Genomic DNA, 24517 nt, shown 5'->3' with positions numbered 1-24517 from the left:
GCCTTCAGGAGGCACAATTATACTGGTTAGTGCAATAAACAGCATCTACAATGAAAGCAATAGATATTTTACCCAAGTCAGCAATGATCTAGGAACTCTGTCTCTCAATTTACCTTTGCTTCCCAGTTCCTAAATAAACTGCAATGTGTACTTGGTTTTTTTCTTCAGGCCAAAAAAAAAAAGTCTTGATACTAATGGAATTCGTCTAAAAGCCTAACAGAGTAAGTCTTGCTAGCCAAAAATCAAAAACAACAAAAAATAGCTCTGTCTCTAAAGGCCTTGTCTTTAGTATTAAAATTGTATATAGAACTTTAAGTCATCTGACATTTTTTGATTGCTCAAGATATATGTTTGTATTTATAAAATAAGACCATAATGGAAAATGTTTGAAAAGAGTACTAGATTTGGAGGCCCTGAACTCTATAACTTAATTTTCTCTGCCTTAGTTTCTTCATTTGTAAAATGAGGGGCTAATGGCTTCTAAGATCCTTTCAAGTTCTGTATCTATGAATCTATGGTGATCCTTATTCTCTGTAGTCTGAAGCCAGGCTTCTGTCTTATACATTGAAAAGTGGGATTACATAAAATTTGAAATAAATTGATCTATTACTCAAGCTGTGGTTACTTTATATTTCCATTAAAAATATTTTTGTCCATTTTCATGAAATCTAAGTGAGTAAACACAACCTTAGATTATGACAGGACCTTCTGCCTAGTGCTTTGGCTCAGTACCTAAATCACAGAACTTATGTGGTAGGATTTCCAGGGAGCAGCCATGCATGACTTGAAGCTGTCATTCACTTGCATACATGTGGTCATGAAACTGAAATACAACTCTCTGCATCAAAGATAGTGAAATGAAGTAGAGAAATGAGGCAGATAAAAGATGAAAGGAAGAGTGAAGGGTTCTGGGGAGTTCCTAAAAGACACCATAACAGGGGGTGCCAGGTAGCACAGCGAGTAAAAGCACTGGCCCCAGTGTCGGGATGACCTGGGGATCGAATCCAGGCTCAGACACTTAGCACCCACACCCACCCAGAAACACCTGGCTGTGTAACCTTGAGCAAGTTACTTAACCCCAATTGCTTAAAAAAACAAAACAAAAAAAAGACACCATAACCTTTTCTCCTTTGTGCTCCTCTAATATTCAATCTGGAAACATTCTTTATGATAGGAAAAAGCAAAAGAAAACAAAATTCTAGAACATTACAAGTAACTGTGCATTCTAACGTCACTCATTTGGTTACCTGCAAATTTATTAATGGGATGTGTTTAATCAAGACTTCAGAAAATTGCCAGGCCACGTCAACCCTGGCCCCAACGTGCACGATATTTAAGTTCTCCACAAATTGATGGTAATGTCTATGCTATTATTAAAAATTTAGTAAGGCCATAATCGTTTACACCTAGTGTACCATTTCGACAATGGGCTGGCACAATTATAACCAAGGGCAAATAGTGTACAAATGTAGAAACAGCATTAGGCTTTGTTGAAAAGCAGGTCTGCCTTATAACTTACTGCTCTCTAGTAGTCATACCAAGGGACATTCAGAGTCAATTTATCTTAATTTATCTATTGGCACAGTTCACGTGTGCATGAAAATCTTGCCAATAGATTTATCTAGAATTCATTTTAAAGGAAAGTGACAACCTTATCTTTTTTTCCCCTAGCTATATGCGTTGGTTTCCATTTGTGACAAGACATACATAACTAGAAAAAATGCAATGTTTTATTCACCATTTGAAACAGTAGATTTTGTGTTATAGCATTATACTGAGACTTGTATACCTGAAATAAGGCAGGTTTGAGGAATTATTCAGTGAGTTTTTACCAATAAATATAAGCCATATGGGATCATTCACATTCCTTTTTCCTCATTATCAGAGTTTGCAGACCAAGGATGAGTAAGGTAAATTATCTAGATACTTGACTTTCCATTTTGACTGCATAGACACTAACTCAAAATATTAAATAAATATCTGTACAAGTAGGGGAAAAAACCTGTTAGTATGATACATAATTTTTAGCATTTGGAAACACACATCACATTTTACCAATTTCTATAGACTTCAAAAACTATAGATTTCAGAAATCATGCACTAGATACACAGGGTTGGAAATGCATAGGACACTTTTCTCCCTAGTGAATTTATCCCTTTGTAGATGATGTAATCCTACTGAAAATGCCTAATTTTAATCTAAAAATGGTTTTGAGAGGAAAAAAATGGAACTGCATTAGCTTTTCAAATCATATGACATGAAACCTGGATAACATCACTTCTTTTGGAAGATATGAGAGTGAAAAGGAGGAATGGAACGAAAGAAGTAAGGATTGGCTTCCTTTGAGGCAATAACTTCAATCTTCAGAAGGTAGAAATATTCTCCATTTAAACATCTTGAGTATTTTTAAGGAATGTTCCACTCAGAATTTTGTTATTTTTGCATTATTCCTGCTCAACACCAAAATTATTTTTCCCCAGAAAAATGAATTAATTCAAAAGACATATTCAGGATGTCTTATTTCCTGAATGTGACATAATAAGGTTTTGCAGTGTGGAAGTGATATTTGTGATCTGCCTACTCAAATATATTGACAATTCCCTGCGGGCAGGATTTTTGTAACATTTCATTCAGCAAAGGGAGCATGAATCTCAATTGTGGAGTGTTTAACTTGGCAGAGCCACATAAGACATTTCCAAGTTACTTTCTGTTGTCTGCAAGAGCAATAAAAGACAGACAAAAAAGCACCAGGCTAAAAATGCAATGTTTATATATATATATAAATTTAGATGAAATGATTTGTCATAACCTATTAGCTGGCAAAATATGAACCAGTTTCAATTTAGCTTTCTTACTATAACACAGAAATCAAATAACTTATACAATTATTTTATTTAATGCATATACAAAATACGGGTCCAATTGTTAAATCATTCATGATCTGATAGCCCCGGACAAGCAGCAAACATCTCTCAAGGTAGGAAACAGCACAAGTGAGATAAATCATCTACATGATTCCAGCCTGAATTTCCAAATGAATTACAGGACTGCTAGAGCTTCCTAACAGAAGATGATCTGAGAGTGTTGATTGATCATGGGGTTTGCAGATTGTATAAATACTTTATTCAACCTATAGATCAATGTTCATTCTCTATTAAAGTCCTGCTCTTGTGTCCCAATGTGATTCAGGGATAAACCTGAATCCTCAAAGGACATTTCTATGAAGTAGCTTAGGTGCTTCCTACAAAATGGGAGAGGCTTTACATATGGTACCAGTGACAAACTTGTGTGGAATAAATAGGGTATCAACGTTGCTACAGCTTGCTTTGGCACCTTTATGTTTGAATGATGCCATCAAACTGTGAAAGTTACTTATCAGAGCTCAGAAACTATGCATCATCCATGAGAATAGAATCTACAGTAGCTCTGACATATAGATTGGCACACAAAAAAACTGACTGAGGTGGTCACATGTGAGAAAGCACATCTGTAGTTCATGGAACTGTTGACTAGTGGTCTAAGCTCTCAATCCTGATGGGGACCATCAGACCCTGTAATTTCAGTGACCTTGACAAAGCATCCAGGCTTTTGTATGAAAAGATGCAGGGGGCAACTCAAAATTCCCAACCAGTGGAAATTACTAGATCTCTGCAGGTAACATTCTTGTAAGTAGATTGGTCTAAATTAATGAAAAAAAATGCACGCAAGTCACCTACCCTGCAAGGTGCATATCAGCATAAACATGAGCATGTTCAAGACCTCAAAATTCTTACCTTATATTAGTAACACTGTATATTGCCATATTCCCTGCACATCAATCCGAGTTTACGGCCTGAGATTAAGAGTTGACTTGTTCTCTTTAAAATCCACATCATTTCTGAGAAACAAGTCAAGTACAACCAAGTGGTCAAAATTCATAGCAATGGATCTTCTTAATATGCTTTTCAAACTGATTAAAGACTTTCCTATTGCCAAGTAAGGGCCAGTAGAGGATGAAAAATGACAGATACTTAAATTTTAAAGCAATAGCAAGCTGTTGGTTGATCCACTTAAGAAAACGTGAGCATTAAAAATACTTTCTGTCAACAGTATCACAGGACCAAAGGTTTCCAGGGAATTTCCGTGAACAACTGCCTCACCGCCTTTCAAAAACATCTCATCTTTGCCTTGTTGTTTTCTGGTTGCTCATGAGCTAGGATCCCAGGGCAACATAGTTTATTGTTTTAATATCTGTCTGACACAAAGCAAAAGGATTCTCTGGTGACTCCTTATCTGTCATATGTATTTCTGTAAAAGAAATATCAAGACAAATAAGATGTTTGAGGGCAGACCATGGGATAGTACTTCTGCTACTGGCTGTCTTTTAAAGGAAAAAAATCAGAACGTGAAAATATAAATGACACCATCTATATTGAGATTAATAACTTCAGCAGGAAGAGAGCTGGGTATCAATCATTTAACATATGATTCCTTACACTCAGACTGTCTCTGAAACAGCTGTAAGACTTACCTAGCCTTTTAAATTTCCTAAAATTGGGACAACCTGGACATCATTAAGACTTGGTAAAAAACACAACCACATCAGATAAAGGAATAACACACTTGAAAAATGAAAATATACAAATGAGGCCATCTGGATGACAGACATTCCATTCAGGGGACAGTGAACTAAAGGACTTTCACAGTGATTTAAATTGTGTTTTTTTAAATAACACTGCAAACAAGAGACACAACAGAATATAGAAGGTGAGATGTTAAAATAAGTGACTTCACAAACATAATATTTTTCGAAATTCATAAACATATTATGACTTCTAATAAAATGATCCTATAGCAGGAAGAGATTTCAATTTAGACACCAGATTTTTTTTTATCCTTCTATACATGTAGAAAAGGAACATTTGAATGAAATGACATAAACATGCATTTGTAGTAAGGAACATTTGCACACACACAACAATAACTACCACTGTAACAACAAATGCCTAATCACTATGCTTTGGCCTTGTGCCAAACTGAAGGGAGGTGCCCATTCAAGTGTGACATATTTCAATGTTAAGTCTGATCTTTTTCTATTAAGCACCTGGAGAGGAAAGTTAAATAGGGTAAGCAAATTAGCATGATGCTATGAAATGGGAAGAAGGTTGGAGAATTATTACTTACTAGTTAGGTCATAAATCAGCCTTTAAAAAAGAAAACAAAAAACTTTACCTCCGTTAGGTAGAAAGTCATAGAGTAAATTACATTTTGGAGATGATATCCCAATCAAAGGCTCTTTGTGATGAAGAATGACTGAAAACAGTGATGCTCGTTAAAAAACACAAAACAAAGCAAAAAAAAGAAAAAAAAACAAACCAGAAAAATACACTGAGAACAAGAAGGCAACTAACTCATCATGACCACTGAATTTGAAATTGATATGATTTCAAGAGGAATATGTGAGCAACTCCAAGAATGTACCAGAAAAAAAAATCTGCTGAAATAGTTGCAGAATTCACTTCAGTAAAGAATGCAAAGAGACTATTAGTACAATACATAACCATAGCACAAAAATAAAGCATATCAAGAAGTCTGCACTATATATTTACAATGGTGTAAAAATATAGTGGGACAGCTTTAAATTGATGTGATTATGAAGTAACTATGGCCATGGGAAGGTATTTGCATCAAGATTTTTCTGATTTCCTTTATCTTCTCTCCCTGCCCCCAAGACATGGTGGTGGTGAGAAACTTGATTATGGGTACATGGTCAAAACCATGCTGAAGAAAATGATGAAGAAAGCTAATCTTAAAGAAAAAATTGTGAATTTATTTATTCTAAATAGATGAAGGACCTGTAACTTCATTGGTGTAGTTACTTCCATCACTGTTACAGATCACATCTATTATAATAGCCTTCTGATTGGCCACCCCGCCTCAAGTCTTCCTCCACTCCGATTCATCCTCTACTCAGTTTTCGAAATGATCTTTCTAAAGTGTAGGTCTGACCATGTCATATACACACACCCTACTGCTGCTCTTAATCAATAAACTCTAGTGGCTCTCTATAGTCTCCAGGATCAAATATAAAATCCTCCTTTTTGGCAATCAATGCCCTTCATAACCTGCCCCTGTCCCACCTTTTCCAGTCTCTTTATACCTTATCCCATAGAATAATATTGTACTCCTTGATGTTCCTAGAATAAGACACTTGCCCCATCTCCAAGTATTTTCACTGGCTGTCCCCCATGCCTAGAATGTTTCTCTGTTTTCATCTCTTCCTTGTTTTTGTTGAGTTGCTCAGTCATATCTAACTCTTTATAACTCCATGGACTATGCTGTCCACGGCAATGATACTGGAGCAGTTTGCCATTCCCTCCTCCACCTGATTAAGGCAGACAGAGCTTAAGTGACTTGCCTAGGGTCACACTGCTAGTAAATGTCCAAGGCCAGATTTGAACTCAGATCCTCCAGACTCCAGGTCTGGAGCTCTATTTACTGAGCCATCTAGTTGACTTTCACCTCTTCTTTGTCTTCCTGTAAGTACCTGGTAAAATCCCATCTTCTATCAGAGGCTTTTTTTGATCCTCCTTAATTCTAATGCCTTCTCTCTGTTTATTTTTTTCTATCATACACACACACGCAGATGTGTGTGTATATGTGTGTGTTTGTTTTTGTACATATCTATATTCTCTCTCCCACATTAGACTATGAACTCAAGAATAGAGACTGTCTTTCTTTTATCCCCAGTGCTTAGAACAGTGCCTGACATATAGCAGGTGCCTAATATATGTTTATTGACTGATTACAACTTCTCAATGCCTTAAAAGCCTGTTTTCATGATTTGCTAAGGCTAAAAGATGCCATCCCCTAGTGGATCACCCCTTTGTGTTAAGCCTCTATACACTTAACTAGGCTGATACAGATGACAGAGAAAAAAATCTATCACTGGGCTCATTGTTAAAATCTTTCCAGCTTGATAGAATGCAACATATTTGTGGTCTACTGAAATAGTATTGTAGACTATAGGATCATCTCTGCATCATGATGGGACTTAAGAATAACACCCCAGATATAAGAATCTAAAAATAGACCTGCTGTTCTATCTAGTCCAATATTTTGATTCTGATAGGAGCACAACAGGAGCTGCTGTAGAAAGGCATAGCTCATCAACCTAAAAGGCTAAGGATATACAATGAATGCCAACATCCTGGTGACCTTTATGTGGATTTTTTTCTCCATGTATTTTCTCTCAGCCCTTTTCTTGGAGGCACTTTTTCTACTAAATTGGTAACTGCAGTTTACTTACTAATATACATTCAAAGCAAAGGATTGGTGACAATAAGCAGCACAGTTATGGGGGAAGTAATAGGTGTTTGTCTGCTTTTATGAAAATGAAGGCTTCAGAGAAATGTTAAAAATAATACCAGATGAACTGACGTAGGGTACAGGAATTGGTGTGAGCAGCCCAGTAAAAGAGCTTTAAGAGGAAAGTCAGAATAAAGGAAACATAAGAGAAATGAAGAAAGCAGAGGTGAGGGAAAGTAGGATTTGCTTCTCTGTAGCTGGATAGCTCTGCTCAGAGTAAGAATGCTATTTTCAAATGGATCTTTTCTTTCATCAATGTGGTTATTCCTTCCAGTGATGACTGTAACCAATCCATGCTTGCCCGTTTGATATGACTCTTCCACATGTCTTCCCTTAAGTACAACATAGAATATCTCTCCAAATTCTGGAGGTCTTCCTCATTTTCTTTTGAGATATCTTGAACATACTAAGATTAGCATGTGCAATATACATCAGTAATCCTTCTTTCTTAAAATTTCAACCAGACCATCTTCTTTTTAGCTCAAATGTTTTTTGACAATATCTCAAGAAGTGTCAAACGTGTGGCCCAGGGGCTAAATGTGGCCTACAACACTCGAGTGTGGCCTGAACCAGATTAATATGTAATTGGGAATATTTAACAAAATAAGTAAGGATACAATAAAACATAAATAATATGACATTTAAAAACTAAGTACATATGTGGCCCTCAGGGATCTTTATGTGTGGATTAGTGATCTTTATTCCTATTTGAGATTTTTTTCAGGGGGAGGGGAAAGGCAAGGCAATTGGGGTTAAGTGACTTGCCCAAGGTCACACAGCTAATAAGTGTGTCAAGTGTCTGAGGCTGGATTTGAACTCAGGTTCTCCTGACTCCAGGGTCAGTGCTCTATTCACTGTGACACCTAGCTGCCCCTCCATTGAGTTTGACACCACTACTTTAAACCACTTCTATGTTATTCTTTGCTTATAATGTATATCAGTTTGTTCAAACCAATCATATGCCTCTTACTAAAGATGCTAAAAGTACTAACCCCTTCAGTGATCCACAACTTTTCATTGTAGGCTGTAGTGTTACTTTGTTCACAGACTTACAACAACATCAAAACGTTAGTCTGAAAAATGAACCCCTGTTTCAAGGAGGAATTTTGGGTCATCAAAAGCTTTCTTCAGTTAGGGGAATTCAGTAATTTTCCAGAGATAATACAGGCATCCCTCTCCTTCACATAAAATTCTGGGCATATAGCTTGCAGTATTTGTCCAAGATCAATGTGTATATAAATATAGATAAGATATGTATAAATATATATGTATATTATTTTATGTACACACATAAAACATACATGTATAATATAAATATAAAATATAAAAACACATATACTAATAGATAAGGTTTACAGACACCTTTCAAGTATATTCCACAGTCTGGATGTTAGAAATCTTTTATCCACTTAATGTATCCATTTCAGAGTGATTATGAATCTTGTTCAGGAGGCTCTTTAGTGATCTTGGATTTGGTGCAGTCAACCCAATGTCATCCACAAACTGTATATGGAGGGCCTCATCATCCCTTCTCACCTTGGATTCTGACTTTATCTATTCTATGACAATGGTAAACGCTTTTGGAGAGAGTAAATCTCCCAGTTTTGTGCCTCAATGGATATTAGTGATCAAGAGGATCGTCTTAGTTATATTATTCGGAGAATCTTATATAATTTTTTTAAAAAAGCAATTGGGGTTAAGTAACTTGCTCAAGGTTACATGGCCAGTTATTTCTGGGTGTGGTGCTAAGTATCTGAGCCCGATTTGATCCCAGGTCATCCCGACTCTGGGGCCGGTGCTCTTACTCACTGCGTCACCTGGCCACCCCTTAACAATTGCAGTTAAGTAACTTGCTCAAGGTTGTGGCCAGGTGTTTCTGGGTGTGGAGCTAAGTATCTGAGCCTGGATTCGATCCCAGGTCATCCCGACTCTGGGGCCAGTGCTCTTATTCATTGTGTTACCTGGCCGCCCCAGAATCTGATATAAATTTGTGTTATTTTGGAGAAAGCCTTTAAGGCAGTAATTTGCTCTACCAAATCAAACACTTTTTTTTAATACTCAGAGAGTAAGCACAGTGGCATCTTTCTGTTTTCTACAACTTGACGGAAGTTACACAATGGAAAAGGTAAGTTTTATGGAATATTATCTATAAAAAATTGCCTCTTCCTTTCTAGTACTCTAAGGATAATTCCCTCATGGCATAATTAGATTATTCTTGAATAAGAGTAATTTATTAAGTGCTGACATTTCCTATGTGCTTAGTACTGGGGATACAAAGAAAGCCCAAAACCATGATTCTTGGCTTCAAGGAGCTCACATTCTAATGGGAGAGATAATGTAAAGAAATATGATCATACAAGGTATATACAGAGTAGATGGAAGGTATCTCAGAGGGAAGATACCTGAAATGGAGCTGACAACAGGGAAGGTGGAGGCTCTTGCCAAAGGAAGGAATTTGAATTTAGTCTTACTAGAAGTCAGTAAATAAAGCTGAGGGAGGGCATTCCAGGCATGCTGTATAGTCACTGAAAAGAAACCAAATCAAAAGATGGGGTACAATGTAAGAATACTGGGAAGAAAAGAAGGAGCAAAGCTGTGTAGGGCTTTGAATGAAATCTCGGAAGCCTCTGGAGATTCAAGAGGATCCGTTTGACAGTTGAGTGGAAGATGAATAGGAATAGGGAGAGGCCAAGGCAAGGAGACCAACCAAAAACCTTTTGCAATAGTCTAGGTGTGAGATGATGAGAACCTGAACCAAGGTTGTGGCTATGTGACAGGAGCTAAGAAAAGTGAATTGAAATGTTGTCACTGTAGAAACAACAAGATATGATAATAAATTGGGAAGATGGAGGGAAGGTGAATAAGGAGGCAAGGATGACAGCAAAGTTTGGCTGACATCAATAGTAACAGGGAAATTAGGAAGATGGGAGGGTTTAAGGGGGGAAAAATGCTAACCTCTATTTTGAACACATTCCACAATAATTCAACATTTGTGCTTTGAAAAAAAAATTGCCCAAACCTTTGCTTTCATAAATATAGAAGGCTAGCCCCAAGTGAGGAAATTCCATCTCCCAATGTGGATTCACAACCATTCCTCAGTGTATCATTGTAAAGAGCTTTTTGAGGTCCTCAGAGGTTATCAGAGTCAAATACTTAGCATGCATCAGGAGTGGGACTTGAACTCAGGTTTTCTTGCCTCTACGGACAGCTTCTATCCATTATGCCACATTTTAACAAGTGTCTACAACTGAGAGAAAAGACAGTCAATGATTTCCTGGAGCAGAATTGGAGGTGGGGGAAGTGTCATATGACTTTCTAGAGAATAAGTTCAATTCAAAGCTTAAGAGTTATAGACCTTGAACACAGATGGGAAAGGATTCTGCTTCCTTGGGAATTAGAAGCTTAGAAGTGTTGGATTGTGAGTAGAGCAAGATTGTTAATAAAATTCTCAGCCAGGGCCTAAAGGAAGAACCTTGATACTAGAAAAGAAAGTGACGATTGAGGATTATTTGGAAATGATTATTTAGTACTTAAATTTTTTGCCAAGGTAAAAAACATAACTTGTTATGATCATAATTTAACTAAGGTGCATATAGTTTAATCTTCTAATTCTCCCACACTATAATAAAATGTTTATTTGACCTATTTGTATGACTTAAGGTGGAGAGGGGAAGTGAAACCTGTTGAGAAGGAAAATAATTAAGTTAATGTAATAAATGTGTGTGGTGGGTGCTGCTGAGGGAAAGCATGCAAGTAGGTGGGACAGTGGATAGAGTGCTGGGCCTGGATGCAGGAAGACTCATCTTCTTGAGTCCAAATCTGGCCTCAGACACTTATTAGCTATATTACCCTGGGCAAGTCACTTAACCCTGTTTGCCTCAGTTTCCTCATCTGTAAAATGAGCCAGAGAAGGAAATGGCAAACCCCTCCAGCATTTCAGCCATGAAAACCCCAAATGGGGTCGCAAAATGTCAGACATGACTAAAAAAAGACTGAACTAAATCTGATAAACCCAGGGGCACCATCTTTAGAGAATAGAGCTCTCCCTTTTTTACTCTTGGATTTAACGGTGGAAAATTAACCAGAGACAAACCAGTGTCAAGAACTAAGCCAGTGGAGATTTATATTGGGGGACTGTGTCCCTAGACTTAACTCCCTTTTAGTAATTTTCATCAGCATATACCAGTATTCACATTATCGGATCAGAGATTTAGATGTGAAAGGGACCTCCTTTTACTGACACTCTCAATTTGCAGTTCAGAAAACTGTGGCACTGATGTTTAGTGGCTTGCCTAGGGTTACCCAGCAAGCAAATGTCTGAGGAAGAATTGCTTTTCTCCCTCCAAGTCCAGAATTCTATCTATTACACTATATACTCTTATGGTCTATGGTGCATTTCAGATATCCTCCAGTATATGGTAGGAGAAAAATGGTTAGCAAGCATAGCTGTAAAAACAAAGATGAATTCTTAAATCTATAGAGAGAATAAAATGTGGGGAAGAACAATTAAAGTTAAAACAACTACCTCTAAACTCATTTTCTATTACCAGAACCCAATATAACATTTTCTATATTGAGATAAATAAAAGTCAGTCATTAATTTAGACCATTAATTTATTTTCAGAACTTTATGGGAGTTTTATCAATTGCCCTCCACCTCATTCCACCCTCCCAAAAGTTATGCTTCTAATTTATATGCACTTCTTCCACTTAAATAATTTTAAATGAATTCCACAAGATTACTCCATAAAATTACAATCAATATATCAATTAAAATATGCTGCTTTCATCTTGCCCTTTAGTTTCATAAGCTAGAATGAACGATGATTTTGCATACTGATAATTTGCTTCTGTAATATCAGCTGCTTTTCTTGTTCAAAGTGAAAATTTTGAGTGAATTAAAATTATTTTTATTTTTACTTTGCGATTTCCCACAAAATAGTGCTAACACTTAAGTATAGCTTTAATGGTATTATATGAAAACAAATTATATTTATGTGAATATTTGTGATCATGTAGTGTATTCTTTTGTCCTTGATGGATGTATTTAGTAGCAAAGGAAGTAGAAAACAAAAAAGAGGATGTTAAATTTGATTCTGGCAGGAATACTTGGATGAAACCAACTTCTAAAGCAGATCTGCACCTGTTTCTGAAAATAGCACTTTTCTGCTGGTGGTGATCAATGACACATAATATTGCTAATTAGGGCTGGAGTTTCCCACCCATGGAATAAATTAATTAGCTTCTTAGATTTCAACTTAAGGAAATGGCAGAGCAAATTAACTATAGGAATGAGGCAAAATACTCTTTACCATGACCATTTTCATCCCTTGAAATTGAGTTAAAATGGATATATGTAAGTACACACTCACATATGCATTCTGAACTGCTCAACTCTGAAAATAAACTGTTAGAAAATACCACACTCATTTCACCCCTCCTTATGGGAAGGTGCAAATACCTTATGTGTAATAATGAAAAGGTGCTAAATGTCTTTGCCAGGGAACTATGGCATACTCTGCTCAAGGAATTTTCCTGTTGATAACCATTAAAACATTTTAAAGATATTATTATTCATATCATGAGACAGATGGCCTTGTCAAGCACACTGGAACTTTGTTTTTAACAAGATCTCCTAGAGCATCAAATTTGATATAACGTGATTCATAGCCATAACTAGGGTGGGGAAACCAGTTCTTTTTCCCAAGATGCAAAAGTATAAATAGCACTTGCTGGTCTTCAAAAGCAAAGAAAAAGCAGATTCTACTACAGTTTATAGTAAGAATAATTAGTTAAAATTGGAAGCTTATCAGATGGCATGTGGGAGTGAGCTACATCCTCCAACTCAACTGAGGGTACCCTGCTCACTTTGGCTACAAAAATTCCTAATTAAGACTCTCAAGTGGATCCATTTTAAGCCTTGGACAAAGTGTTTTTTTTCCCCTGAGGGGTATTAGAAATACTTTAATATATAGATATCTAGATATAGATAGATATAAATATATAAAATATTGTTTCACCTACAGAATTGTCCTATATCAGAAACTTTAAATAACATGTTAAAGGAACACTTCTGTGCACAGGTGTACCCCCATTTAAAAATAGGCATGTGCCTGTGCACGCACACACATACATACAGATACAGATACACATTCACATTCCCAAATCCGCCCTCCCCCCCAAAAAAAACCCTGTTATGTAAAGTTAAAAATAAGTCATTTTGGTGAGAATTATTCATACTACAATTATACCTAACTTCAGGATTCATTTAAATAATATTACCTCTTACTAAAATTTAAGTATATACAGTTACAGATATTTGGACAGCTATTTGGTAAAGGGGCCAAACATCAGGGAATCCAAAGTATCTGAAGCTAAGTAAAGATCAGAAAAAAATATCTATGAAATCATAATGAGAATCTAACTAAAAAACTTCCATTTACATTTTTTCTGGAGTTCATCAGTTATGAAAAGAAATTACATACCGACATTTCTAAGTTATGAATGTGTGATACTTGTCATTTGCTGAAAAATAACAGAAACAGAAGCAAAGTTCCACACACTTACTCTAAAGGGACCAGCAAGGCACTTCCTTACATTTATAAGGGCATTTCCTATGGATTCTACTAGTCATGCTGCTATCACCTGAGGGCCTATTCTGGTAAGAAAACAACAGAAAAAATGTTCTCTAATTATCCTTTTGTTCCCTTTTTTTCACATGACAATAGTGAAAAACACAAAAACATTGCCATGTGGAAAGTGGTGCAAGGCAGATCTTTCTGTGGAATAATTTTGACAAGTTATTACAATTCTCGTTGTCCTAAATGCAGACAGAAGAAGGGAGTGTGAAATGAGGGGGCTAACTGAACTGTAAGCAACCTGGAAGAAGGATAACTTTAAGTTGCTCAGAGCAAGTTAATATCCTCAATGAAATAAGTTATAGCTGAACATCAACCTAAGAGCAGACAGCCTGTGTGTGGTCACCTTGTTCTGTAATGTTGGCAGGCATTGGTCTCATGACTTTGAACACATGGTATAATCAAACAAGTGATGGACCTAAAGTCACAGGATTTGGAGGTGACGTGGATGGACCTCAGAGAAAATACAATTCAACACTATCACCTTATTGATGAGTAAACAAAGGACTGGAGCAGTGAAGTGATTTGCCCTAATTCATAATGCTAACAGCCATAACCAGAACCCAGGTCTCTTGATTCCTACACTCTGTCAATTGTGCCAAGTTTCTTCACCATATAAATGAAAAGAAAAAAAAAAAACAACTCACTTCTGGACATGTTAATTTCCTTTCTGATTGGTTGAGTTAAATGGCAGTTTATTTTAATCAATAGTAAGAAATACACTCTGGCACAATCTTATCAAGTACAACCAAGATATTAACTAGCTCACACTATTCCCCCCTTTTCTCTTCTAGATAGTGCAAGTGACACAGGGAACAAAATTAATGAAATGAATACGTTTTCCAACTCACCTGGTACAAATTGTAATTGACCCTAAGCAGCTGGCAAGTGTCCATTTCCAGGGTAGATCTATATACAGATCCTCTCCACACACACCCTGTGCCTTGCTCTAGGAGATTATATTCTTTTACTCATTCACTCAACAAATCAGGTTTTAGTCTACTCCTACTATGAATAATAACTGAGGTACTTTAGAGGTATGAAAAGAACAGATATAGTTTATACCCTTATGACACTAATAATTTATTAAATGCAAAGAACTGGAGAATATGTGAATGTCTACAGATTAAGGCATGCAAGGCAAAGATAATGCATGACTGCTTGAGCCATGCTTATAGGATGTAGAGTGATCCAAGGCCCTCATTTTACAGATGATCAAAACTAATGTCCAAAGAGTTAACTTGTCCAAGGTCACACAGGAAGTAAATGGCAGAACCCAGATTTAACCCCAGGTCTTTGTTCTTCTGTCCAGGAATGCTGCTGCCCCTCAGGAATCTACAGGGCTATTCCAACTGACACGGAGTTTGTCAGAGAAGGTTTTTTGAAGTGTCCGGGCTTCTAACTAGCTCCTGTAGGAAGTAATATAACATGAACTGAAAGTGAGGAGTAAATAGGGCACATAGCTGAACAAGGACGCAGTTTCTGGGAATAGCAAGCTGACTAGTTGGGCTAGAATGAAGGGATCCTATGGTTGGAAACGGGTAGAGGGAATTAGGTATGATAACATCAATAGCCACTGTGTGGAGTGATGTTTGAGTGGAGGTAACTGGGTAGGAGGTTAAATGGGGCAAGGATATAGTGACACCATCTAGAAAATCAATTCATTAATTCAGTCATGAGGTTATAGTGGATTAGGTTGGATTATTATCTGGTGGCCCAGTGGATAGAGTACTGGGCCTGGAGTTAGGAAACCTCATCTTCACGAGTTCAAGTCTGGCCTCAGACTCTTACTAGCTGTGTGACCCTGAGCAAGTCACTTGACCCTGTTTGCCTCAGTTCCTCCATCTGTAAAGAGAACTGGAGAAGAAAATGGCAAACCGTTCCAGTGTCTCTGCCAAGAAAATCCCAAATGGGGTCACAAAGAGTCAGACAGGACTGAAATGACTCAACAGCTACAATTATCTAGAAGCATAGAAAGAAGGGGTCAGGTAAAGGAAACATAACCAAGAACAGATATGGAAGGCCTGAAAACTAAAAGTGGGACCCAAAAAGAGTAAAATGAACTTGAATTCTATATTTTCAAGTCTCAGTATCCTTTGGGGTGATAGTATAGTATCTGTGACAATGAGAGGAGACAGGAATTTAGGAATGGTATTTTAGGAAACTATCATGGAGTTGATGTCCTTTAGGAAACTGGATACAGGGCTCCAAAGTGAGAATGACTGGTCTAAAGATGAAGTTCGGGGAGTCATTCCATGTAAGTACCTAAAACCACAAGAGTGGATGAACTAGTTTCTTTAAATTCTTTGTATTTGTTTAGGAGAAATCCTTGGTGCCCTCCTTGTTTCCACTAAAATACTGTAGATATTAGATTGCAAAGTTTTAAGGAGGGAGTGGGTAACAAAGAAAGATGCTAGACAGAATGTAGAGTATCTCCAGTCCCAGAAGTTTATTCATGAAAGTCAGGTGGGACACAGGATATAGCTGGAAGGGGTGGCAGGTTTTAGTGAATTATGTTTAACACTAGAAAGTAAGACATCAGGTTAAGATGCTAAAGAGGTAAGGGATAAATATGGGAAGAGTGCCTTTCATGAGGAGAGAAGATAAGGTACAGAGCATAGGTGGGACAGTTGGCATCTTCACAAGGAAGTCATGGAAATGAATATGGAAGCTTATATTTGGTGGTGTAAGGTTTTCATCTGTAACTGAAAAGACATGAAAGAAAGCATTTGAGGTAGAAGACCTGAAGATGTGAAATAGATAATGTGGAGAACCTGTGAGGCCCAGTATTCCAGCTACAGTGAAAGCACCTAAAAATAGTAGTGGTTCAGAGCTGTTTAGTTCTAGGAATATTTCCAGGAATACTTTACACAATGGGTGCAGACGTGGAGAAGAGAGAGAGTGAACAATCCAGGACTGTGGGAGGGGCGGGGAAACAGGATTGCTTCTGTAGGAAGACCTGGGTTTAAATTCTACTTGTCACTTTACAAGTTGCATCTTTGGAGGGAACACCCGTCCATCTAAGTATAAATGTTGAGGATTGCTAGTCTTATTATTAGAAGTTTTGTCAGTTAAGAATGAGAAAGAGACCTACAACAGCAGCACTAAAAACAACAAATAACAAAAAACAAAACAACTGAGTCCTATCTTAACTTGGAGAATGCTTAACCCTTAAAACATAGCATAACTCTTTTCCCTTCTATTTAGACTATGTTAATATGAAGACATTGTGGAAACTGTTAGTTACCAGGAAGGTAACTTCAAAACCCAACCTAATGGATCAGTTACAGCAGGAAAGGATTTGAGTGATAGCAGCTTTAAGTAAAATACCTTTCAGTAGCTGTATTAGAGACCCTGGCCACTTGTGTTGCTGCTGATAGTTACTGTTACAGTGGAAAGAATTTTGGATTCTGAGTCTGAATCCTGTCTCCCACTTGTGAAAGTCAGAATCTCTCCCTGCTGCCTCAGTTTCATAATTTAACAAATTAAGAGACTGGAGTAGATGTTCTCTAAAGTCTCTTCTACTCTATAGCCATGATAAGTAGGACTGTCCATCATGTTCATTAAGGAAGACTGACACTGCAAACTTCCCTATTTTAATGTCATTTTCAGTCAAGCCAAATTCAGGGATAATCATCAAAGTCATTATTGCTTACTGTCCTCAAGGATATTTGCTGACGTTAGAGGGAATCAGCAATAAAGACGCGCTAAAGGATTGCTTGTCACATTTAAAACAAATGTTTGTGCTGATTAATATTTGACTTTATCCTTATCATTATGTGTTATGCCATGAGTGAGTTTATGTTTTGCTTTCCCCTCAACCCTTAAAAAATGTTTAATTTTGAATTAAATGTTGTCTTTAAGAACCTCCTTGGCTGAATCTGTTGGCAGAGCAAAAATATTTTTTCCTACTTTGGAACCCGTACCTCTTTGATAGTGCAAAAACATTTTAGAAAGGGATAAAAAAGAAAAGGGGTATGTTGAGGCCCAGTTGTTTTTTCACTAAAAATGGAAAATTCTGCCACAATGACTCACTAGTTTTAGTATTACTCCTCTGATCAATTTGCTTATTACCTGAATAGCTAATGACTGGAGGTGGCTGATGACTCTCAGATGTAACCACAGATCCGGAAGAAGAATGATATAAACATACTGTAATAAGAACTAAGTACTTAAGCTGATGTCTTCCCTAGGCACTTCTCACTAGCTCCACAATTTATTACCCGGCATCCAATAGAAAAGAATCTTCAATCAACCATTTTTGGTGCTTGTAGGGGAAGTTTACTTAAAAATCTTCACTTGTTCTAAAGATGTTTTTGCTGCCATATAGTTGGATGTTAAAAAGTGTCCAGGCCACACATAATATAACATTCAGGGTCTTTTGTTTTGTTTTTTTGCCAATTAGATGCTAGAGACGTGCTATACCAAGTTTTTCCATCTCCCTTCTAACTCCCACACCATCACTGCCTTCAATAAACATGTTCTTAGATTAGAAGACACTTTAATTATTGCCTTCTACTATTCCCAACTTTCTCAGAAACTGAAGTGAGCATTGGTTTGGACAAGATTTATAGTTTGGGTATATGTCCAGGGGAATCATAGAAGGACAGTAGGGAGGAAACTGACTGTACCACTTTTCCCTAGAGATGTTTTCCATGTCTAGAAGAATGTCTTAAATTTAAATGGGGAAGACTGGAATCTGCTTGGAGTGTACATCTTGAATGAGCCTGTACAAGGATGAGAGACTCCAATTCATTCATAGCTGAGAAGTGTTTTCCTCAAGCAGCTGAAGAACCTTTTTCCTGTCAAGGCAACTCAAGAAAATTAAAAGGGGAGGAAAAACAGAAAATAAGCTCTTAAATCCATCTTTCCAGTGAGCGCTATCTCTTTCCAAAGAAAATGGCCACTAATAACTGGATACAGAATAACCTATTTTGCCTAGTTTGGAAAGGTTCACTTTGTGTCACTGTGCCAAGAATGTTATTGATTGGTAGTGACAAACACAGAAGAATACCCTGTTCTTACTTCATGTATACAGCTAACACTGAAAAAAATTGCTTTTGTGTGTTATCTGCTGATGTTAGAAATTCTCCATGATCTCCAAATGACTTCAGTTGCTTCTGGGTTTTTTAACAATCTCAACTGAAGACGTTTTTATCCTTGTGATTGCTTACAACTTCCTGGCCCTTGGAGGAAGTCTCCATTCAGTTCTTCAGGCTGGGCAATTCATTGATGACCTGTAACCGCAGAGTGGTACAAACTGGCAATTCCTGGCACCAGCCCTTTACCAGCACAGATCTCGGGCTGCTGTTCTGGAGCTGGTGAAGAGAGCTTCAAAAGGGAAGAACCCATCTAAAGTCTGTTCTGAGCCATGGCACCGAAGAAGTCCTGTTCTTGGGAGTCTCTTCCTCTCCGTTCTTTTGGTTAGTACTTTGAAGTGAATATATACATTGTATGAAATGGAGGATAAGGTCTCAGACTAAAGGGAATCCAGCCAGCTAAGAATGGGAGTCTCCTCGAGGAGGGACTTATGAGGAATAAGGATAAGGTGAGAGGACCCCACGGCCCAAATAAGCAAAGACAGCTTTTTGCTTCAGCCTGCTTTAAGAATTCCAGGGTCATTTGCAGTCATGGAGCTAGGCTGGGGCCCTACTTTCAGTATAACCAGAATGGATCTTCCCTCCCTCCACCCAGACAGGGTCCCCCAGTCGCTGTTAAGGGAGGCACATATGCTTTGGCATTGCTCTAGTGATCTAACTGCCCTACTTATTCAGACCCACCCTTGCCCAGACTCCTCCCATGCTGAAGAGCCATGAATATATGAAGCCATCTCAAAAGCTTAGCTGAATCTTAACAGTTTGGGCCTGTTACTCTTTTTTCCAGATTGAATGGAGGCTGAAGCAATTCCTCTTTCTTACAGCAGTCACTCAGAACATTTGGTAAAACAGCCTTGCAAATGTCCTACTTGCCAAGGATAAGTAGCATTTTTATAAATGGCAAATAGGCTACTGATTTTGTATATTTCACTTCCTTAATACCCCCTGAAAGGAGGGTAGTTTAGCATGCTATATTTATGCAGTGTCAATTTTATTTTATTTTATTTTTTTTATTTGTAAGGCTGTGATAGAAGGTAGGCAAAGGGCTGTGGTTCCTCCACCATTGGTACTTATCTGCAGATAACAGAATGAAATTGATGTCTAGACTATGAGGAATCAGACGGGAATGATAATGAGGAGAGTGAATAAGGTGCTACAGAAACAGAAAAAAAAGCATGCTAATGATTATCACCTTAACCTCAACGAGAGCTAGAGTGGGGTAGGGAAAGGAGAGGAGGGGAAACTTACATGGCAGGGAAGGTGATTTGACTCATATTTATGTCACAAAACAAAAATAGAGCCGCAACACTGGCTTACTTGTGGAAGTGTATACTAGTGAACTGGGGGCACTGTACACAGAAGATCCCTCCTGGTTTGCCTGGCACAACAGCACCGTGCCTACAAGAGAGAGAGAGAGATGGTATCTGGTTTTGGAACACGCACACTAAACCTGAGGCATCATGTCAAATTAAAAAAAAATACAGCCATATACCAGTGTTCATGGGGCAGTGAGGACCAATGAGATTGTCTGCCCATGGATCTTATATTACAGAGACCTCAACGAGTCATTCTCAAGAAAAAGAGGAAAGTGTTTCTGCCCAACCCGGCCCACCAAGCAGGAATCATCATCATTTTGCAAATTTTGGAGACCTGCTTTCCAGCAACCCAGTTAGGCTAGCCTTTCAAATAAGTACAAAGAGAATTTTTTTTTTCTGCCTGCAGAGCTCTATTAGACGTAAGAAGATGAAGCAATTTGACATTTATTACTTTTACCTGGACAACATAAAAAGCTAGTCACTCTGGGCAAGTAGCTTTCTACAAGACTTTTGCTATTACAATTTCCAATCCTTGATAACCTAGGCCCCTCTCTCTCTGAATCTCCTGTTTCAGATGAAGAGTCTGACCAACTAACCTTGTAGATAAAGGGTGCAAGTCAGCATTCTTTCTCTTCATTCATATGGCTATTTTCCCTGCCCTAACTGAAAAGATAGCAGATAGCAGGCATGTTACTGCCCCCCCAAATGACTGACATCTCAGACACTGCTGTTCTTATGACATGTTTGAAATAGCTTGATCAAATACTGATCAGTTCATAAATTCTTCAGGAATTATTTTACCTTCTTTCAACACTGCAAATAAAAAAGTGGAGAGATTCAGATTTTGAAAAGCACTTTATATATTTTTAACCTATTATGACAATGAAAAGGTATTCCTAGCATTCATATTACCTTCCCTGGGTGGATAAGTTCAACACCTCCAGTTTATTCCTCCAAAAGAAAAAGGAAGTTAACTCTACCTCAAAAAGTCCATTTATTACAAATATTCATCTGTAATAATCAGTTCTTCTGTTCCTTGGAGCTTCACCTTAGAACTGAAATCTAGAACTACAAAATGACCCCCAAACCTTTAAGTCCAAAGAACAAAGTTCAATTAAAAAATTTCTTCCCTCAGAAACTTTTTTTTTAACAGCATCAGGTAAATTTGGGTATAAACAAAGGTTTTCTGAAGGTAGTTGGGAAGAAGAAAAAACAGACTTGGAGGGCCTGAAAGCCCCATTGTACCTGTTAATAGTTCGTTTTTGTAGGTTAATAGGGGAAATGAAAAAGCATAATGGTGAGGGGCAGGGAGAGATAAACATTGAACTGCAGATTTGAAGTGGCTAAAATGACTGGCAAATATGAATTATTCTCATTTGATGTGGCCCAAGCTTTCTTAATTTCACAATTTCTCAACTTTTACTCTTTATGGACCCATCTCTCCAAAACAAGAAATGCCTAAAATTCTCAACCCATAGATGAATACCATTAAAAATCAAATATAGCTTTTCCACATCCAGACTTGCAGATAATGAGAAAAAGGGATCAATTTGCAGAATATTGGCCTACAAACCAAATATATTCCATTCCTTTCCCTGATTACTTGAGAGTTCCAGACATTGGCAACTCAAGAAGGAGAGTTCTTGAAATGGAGTAACTTCATTTGCTTTGAATTTTTTTTGGAGGGATCAAATAAATTATTTTGAGGTCCTGGGTTTTAGGGTCTCCCAATCTTAATCCCAATTCATTAATTAAGATCTTTCCCTTCTCTTAACTGTTGCATTTTAAAATGGAGTTTTTGAAAGGTCTAATTTCTCTTAACGTGACATTTTTTTTCTGTTTTTATTTTGCACGACCACTTGAAAAAATTATGTTGATTTCAAATCAACCAGAAGGAATACACTTTTTTGGTGCGGGGGGGTGGGGGAGGGAAGGAAAGGCTATCTACTCTGCTTCAGATGTACCCCTTCCACTAAGCAAAACCAGGCTGTCTTATATATGATCCCATCTACTTTAAATATTACTGTCAATACTTATAACTAGAATTTTCAGAAGTCAGTAGGAATCATTTTAATGAGACGTAAAGTTTCTTAGGATACCTATGTTTCAAATTTAAAATAATCTATTTGTAGTGAAAATATCCAGGAGATTTAATTATTCGACAATAAGGCCCTGAGGGGGCATGCCAATATCCTAGATACAATTTACAGAATCTCAACAGAGTGAAATATAGGATATCTGTTAGAATGCTAAATCCTGGCAAAATATAATGAAATCTTGTTCTTTTTCTTCTGTTGTGTTTTATAAGGAACCATATTTGAATAAAGTTCTTCAGATACCTTCCTATCACAAACACACACACTCACACACACACACACAATAGCCTTATGCCATAAGGCTGACCTTTGCAAAATAAAAATCAACATCTGCCACAGGGCTCAGTTTTTAGATTACCTAAACATGCTCTCCCATCCAATTTATAATGTACTTATGTATTCAGTTAGGACCTCTGTGACCTTTCATTACAAAAACCTTGAAACTCAACAAAACCAAACAGCAAAAATATTATTTAATATTAATGTAATTTCAAGTATTTATTTTCAAAAAGAAGTCATTTGGGCAAATATGTACACGTAGGATTTCCAGTTAGTTCTTCTACTTTAAAAAATATATGGAGAGGGACGGCTAGGTGGTGCAGTGAGTAGAGTGCTGGCCCTGGAGTCAGGATGACCTGAGTTTGGATCAGACACTTAACACACACAAACAAAAAACCTAGCCGTGTGACCTTGTGCAAGTTACTTAAAACACAATTGCCCTCCAAAAAACAAAAAAATATATATATATGGAGAGATTTTCCACATTTTTCATGAGTACACTTGACTCTTTTCCAAGTTTATTTATGCCGATTAGAACCTAAATACCCAAACCAGGGCTATACATATACAAGTGAAGTCCTGTTGGCTACTTTTTTTTTAAATCTACCTTTTGTATCTTTTCAAAGTCATTCAATTTGATTTCAAATGAAAACCTGGATTATTGATAACTGGAAATGACAAGAAATAAATGTAGCAAATCACAACTGGGGTAGATATTGGAGATTATTTCCCCAAAGTCACACTCAATAAATTATGATATAATAACCACCAACATTCAAAATGATGGAAAAATACACAAAGGAGACAGCAGAATATGGGACTATTTAGATTAGCAAAACGTTAGCCATGGTTACCTGAGATTACCCCATGAAGAAAGGAAAAGGGAAAGGCTTGCTTGCTAAATTTAAATGGAGTGGTATAATCACCAGACAGCAGTGACAAAAGAATAAAAGTGAACCTTGGCACCCTATTCTGAGAGTGCACCAAGAAATTCTAACCCTAGAGCTCAGTCTCATAGGTTATCCAGGCACTCAAATATTTAATGAAGGGCTCAAAAGGAAACTTGCCATTGGTCCTTATGAGTTATATTTACTTACTTTTTGAATCTTACGTTGAATAACTTATTAGTCAAGTGCCTTAAGGATCCACTGTCATTTTCTGTGAATTTGGCGAGGGAAGACTTAGTCAACCCAAGTAAACCCATAAGGGTCAGGGTGAAATTCTGCCTGGCAAGCAAAATTCTGATTTACCTGACAACTTAGAAGTAAATGGACACCAGTGTTTTTCCATGAGCATCATCCTATGACTGGGTACTTAGGGTTTACACTCCAGAACATCAAGTTACCATGTGTGGCTAAAAGTAGATGTATTAAATTCCCTGTTTTTCTCTACTTAATACTGAACATGAAAACACTGTGGCCAAAATAGACTATACTAGAAACAGTAACTATAGCATGGATCAGTGGAGAGACATTGGATTTGCACTCAAGAATCCAAATTGGTTTGAATTTTTCCTATTCTACTTACTGCTTATGTAACCTTAGGTAATTTTTCAGATACTCAGCTTCTTTACCTCATAACATGAGAAGGTTGGACTGAATGATTTCTAAAATCTCTTCAATTTCTACTTCTTTTGATAGAGATGTGGAATTATGGGTGCATAATGTTGCACACAAATTCAGAAAAGGTTATGATGTTAATGAGTTTCAGCTAAATGCCTTTTTTGTTGTTGTTATAAAGGAGA

The 24517-nt window shown here is 37.3% G+C and overlaps 1 protein-coding gene across 48 annotated transcripts in view; it reads right to left on the bottom strand.

Moving 5' to 3' along the window:
• RBFOX1 (RNA binding fox-1 homolog 1) overlaps positions 1-24517 on the bottom strand; it is a 1748893-nt gene that overhangs the window by 63491 nt on the left and 1660885 nt on the right. For 35 of the 48 annotated variants that reach the window (XM_069085342.1, XM_069085412.1, XM_069085369.1 and 32 more), the window contains one exon: positions 20400-20480. The exons of the other annotated variants lie outside the window; for them this stretch is intronic. In XM_069085342.1, the coding sequence (XP_068941443.1) occupies positions 20400-20480 (81 nt within the window). The remainder of the gene's footprint in view (positions 1-20399; positions 20481-24517) is intronic. 48 annotated transcript variants of the gene reach the window in all.

This window comes from Petaurus breviceps, unplaced genomic scaffold (genome assembly GCF_028583685.1).
Source record: "Petaurus breviceps papuanus isolate PSGF00001 unplaced genomic scaffold, PetGlider_PUasm1.0 118, whole genome shotgun sequence".
Classification (NCBI taxonomy): Eukaryota; Metazoa; Chordata; class Mammalia; order Diprotodontia; family Petauridae; genus Petaurus; species Petaurus breviceps.
This window is presented reverse-complemented; position numbering and strand designations above follow the sequence as displayed.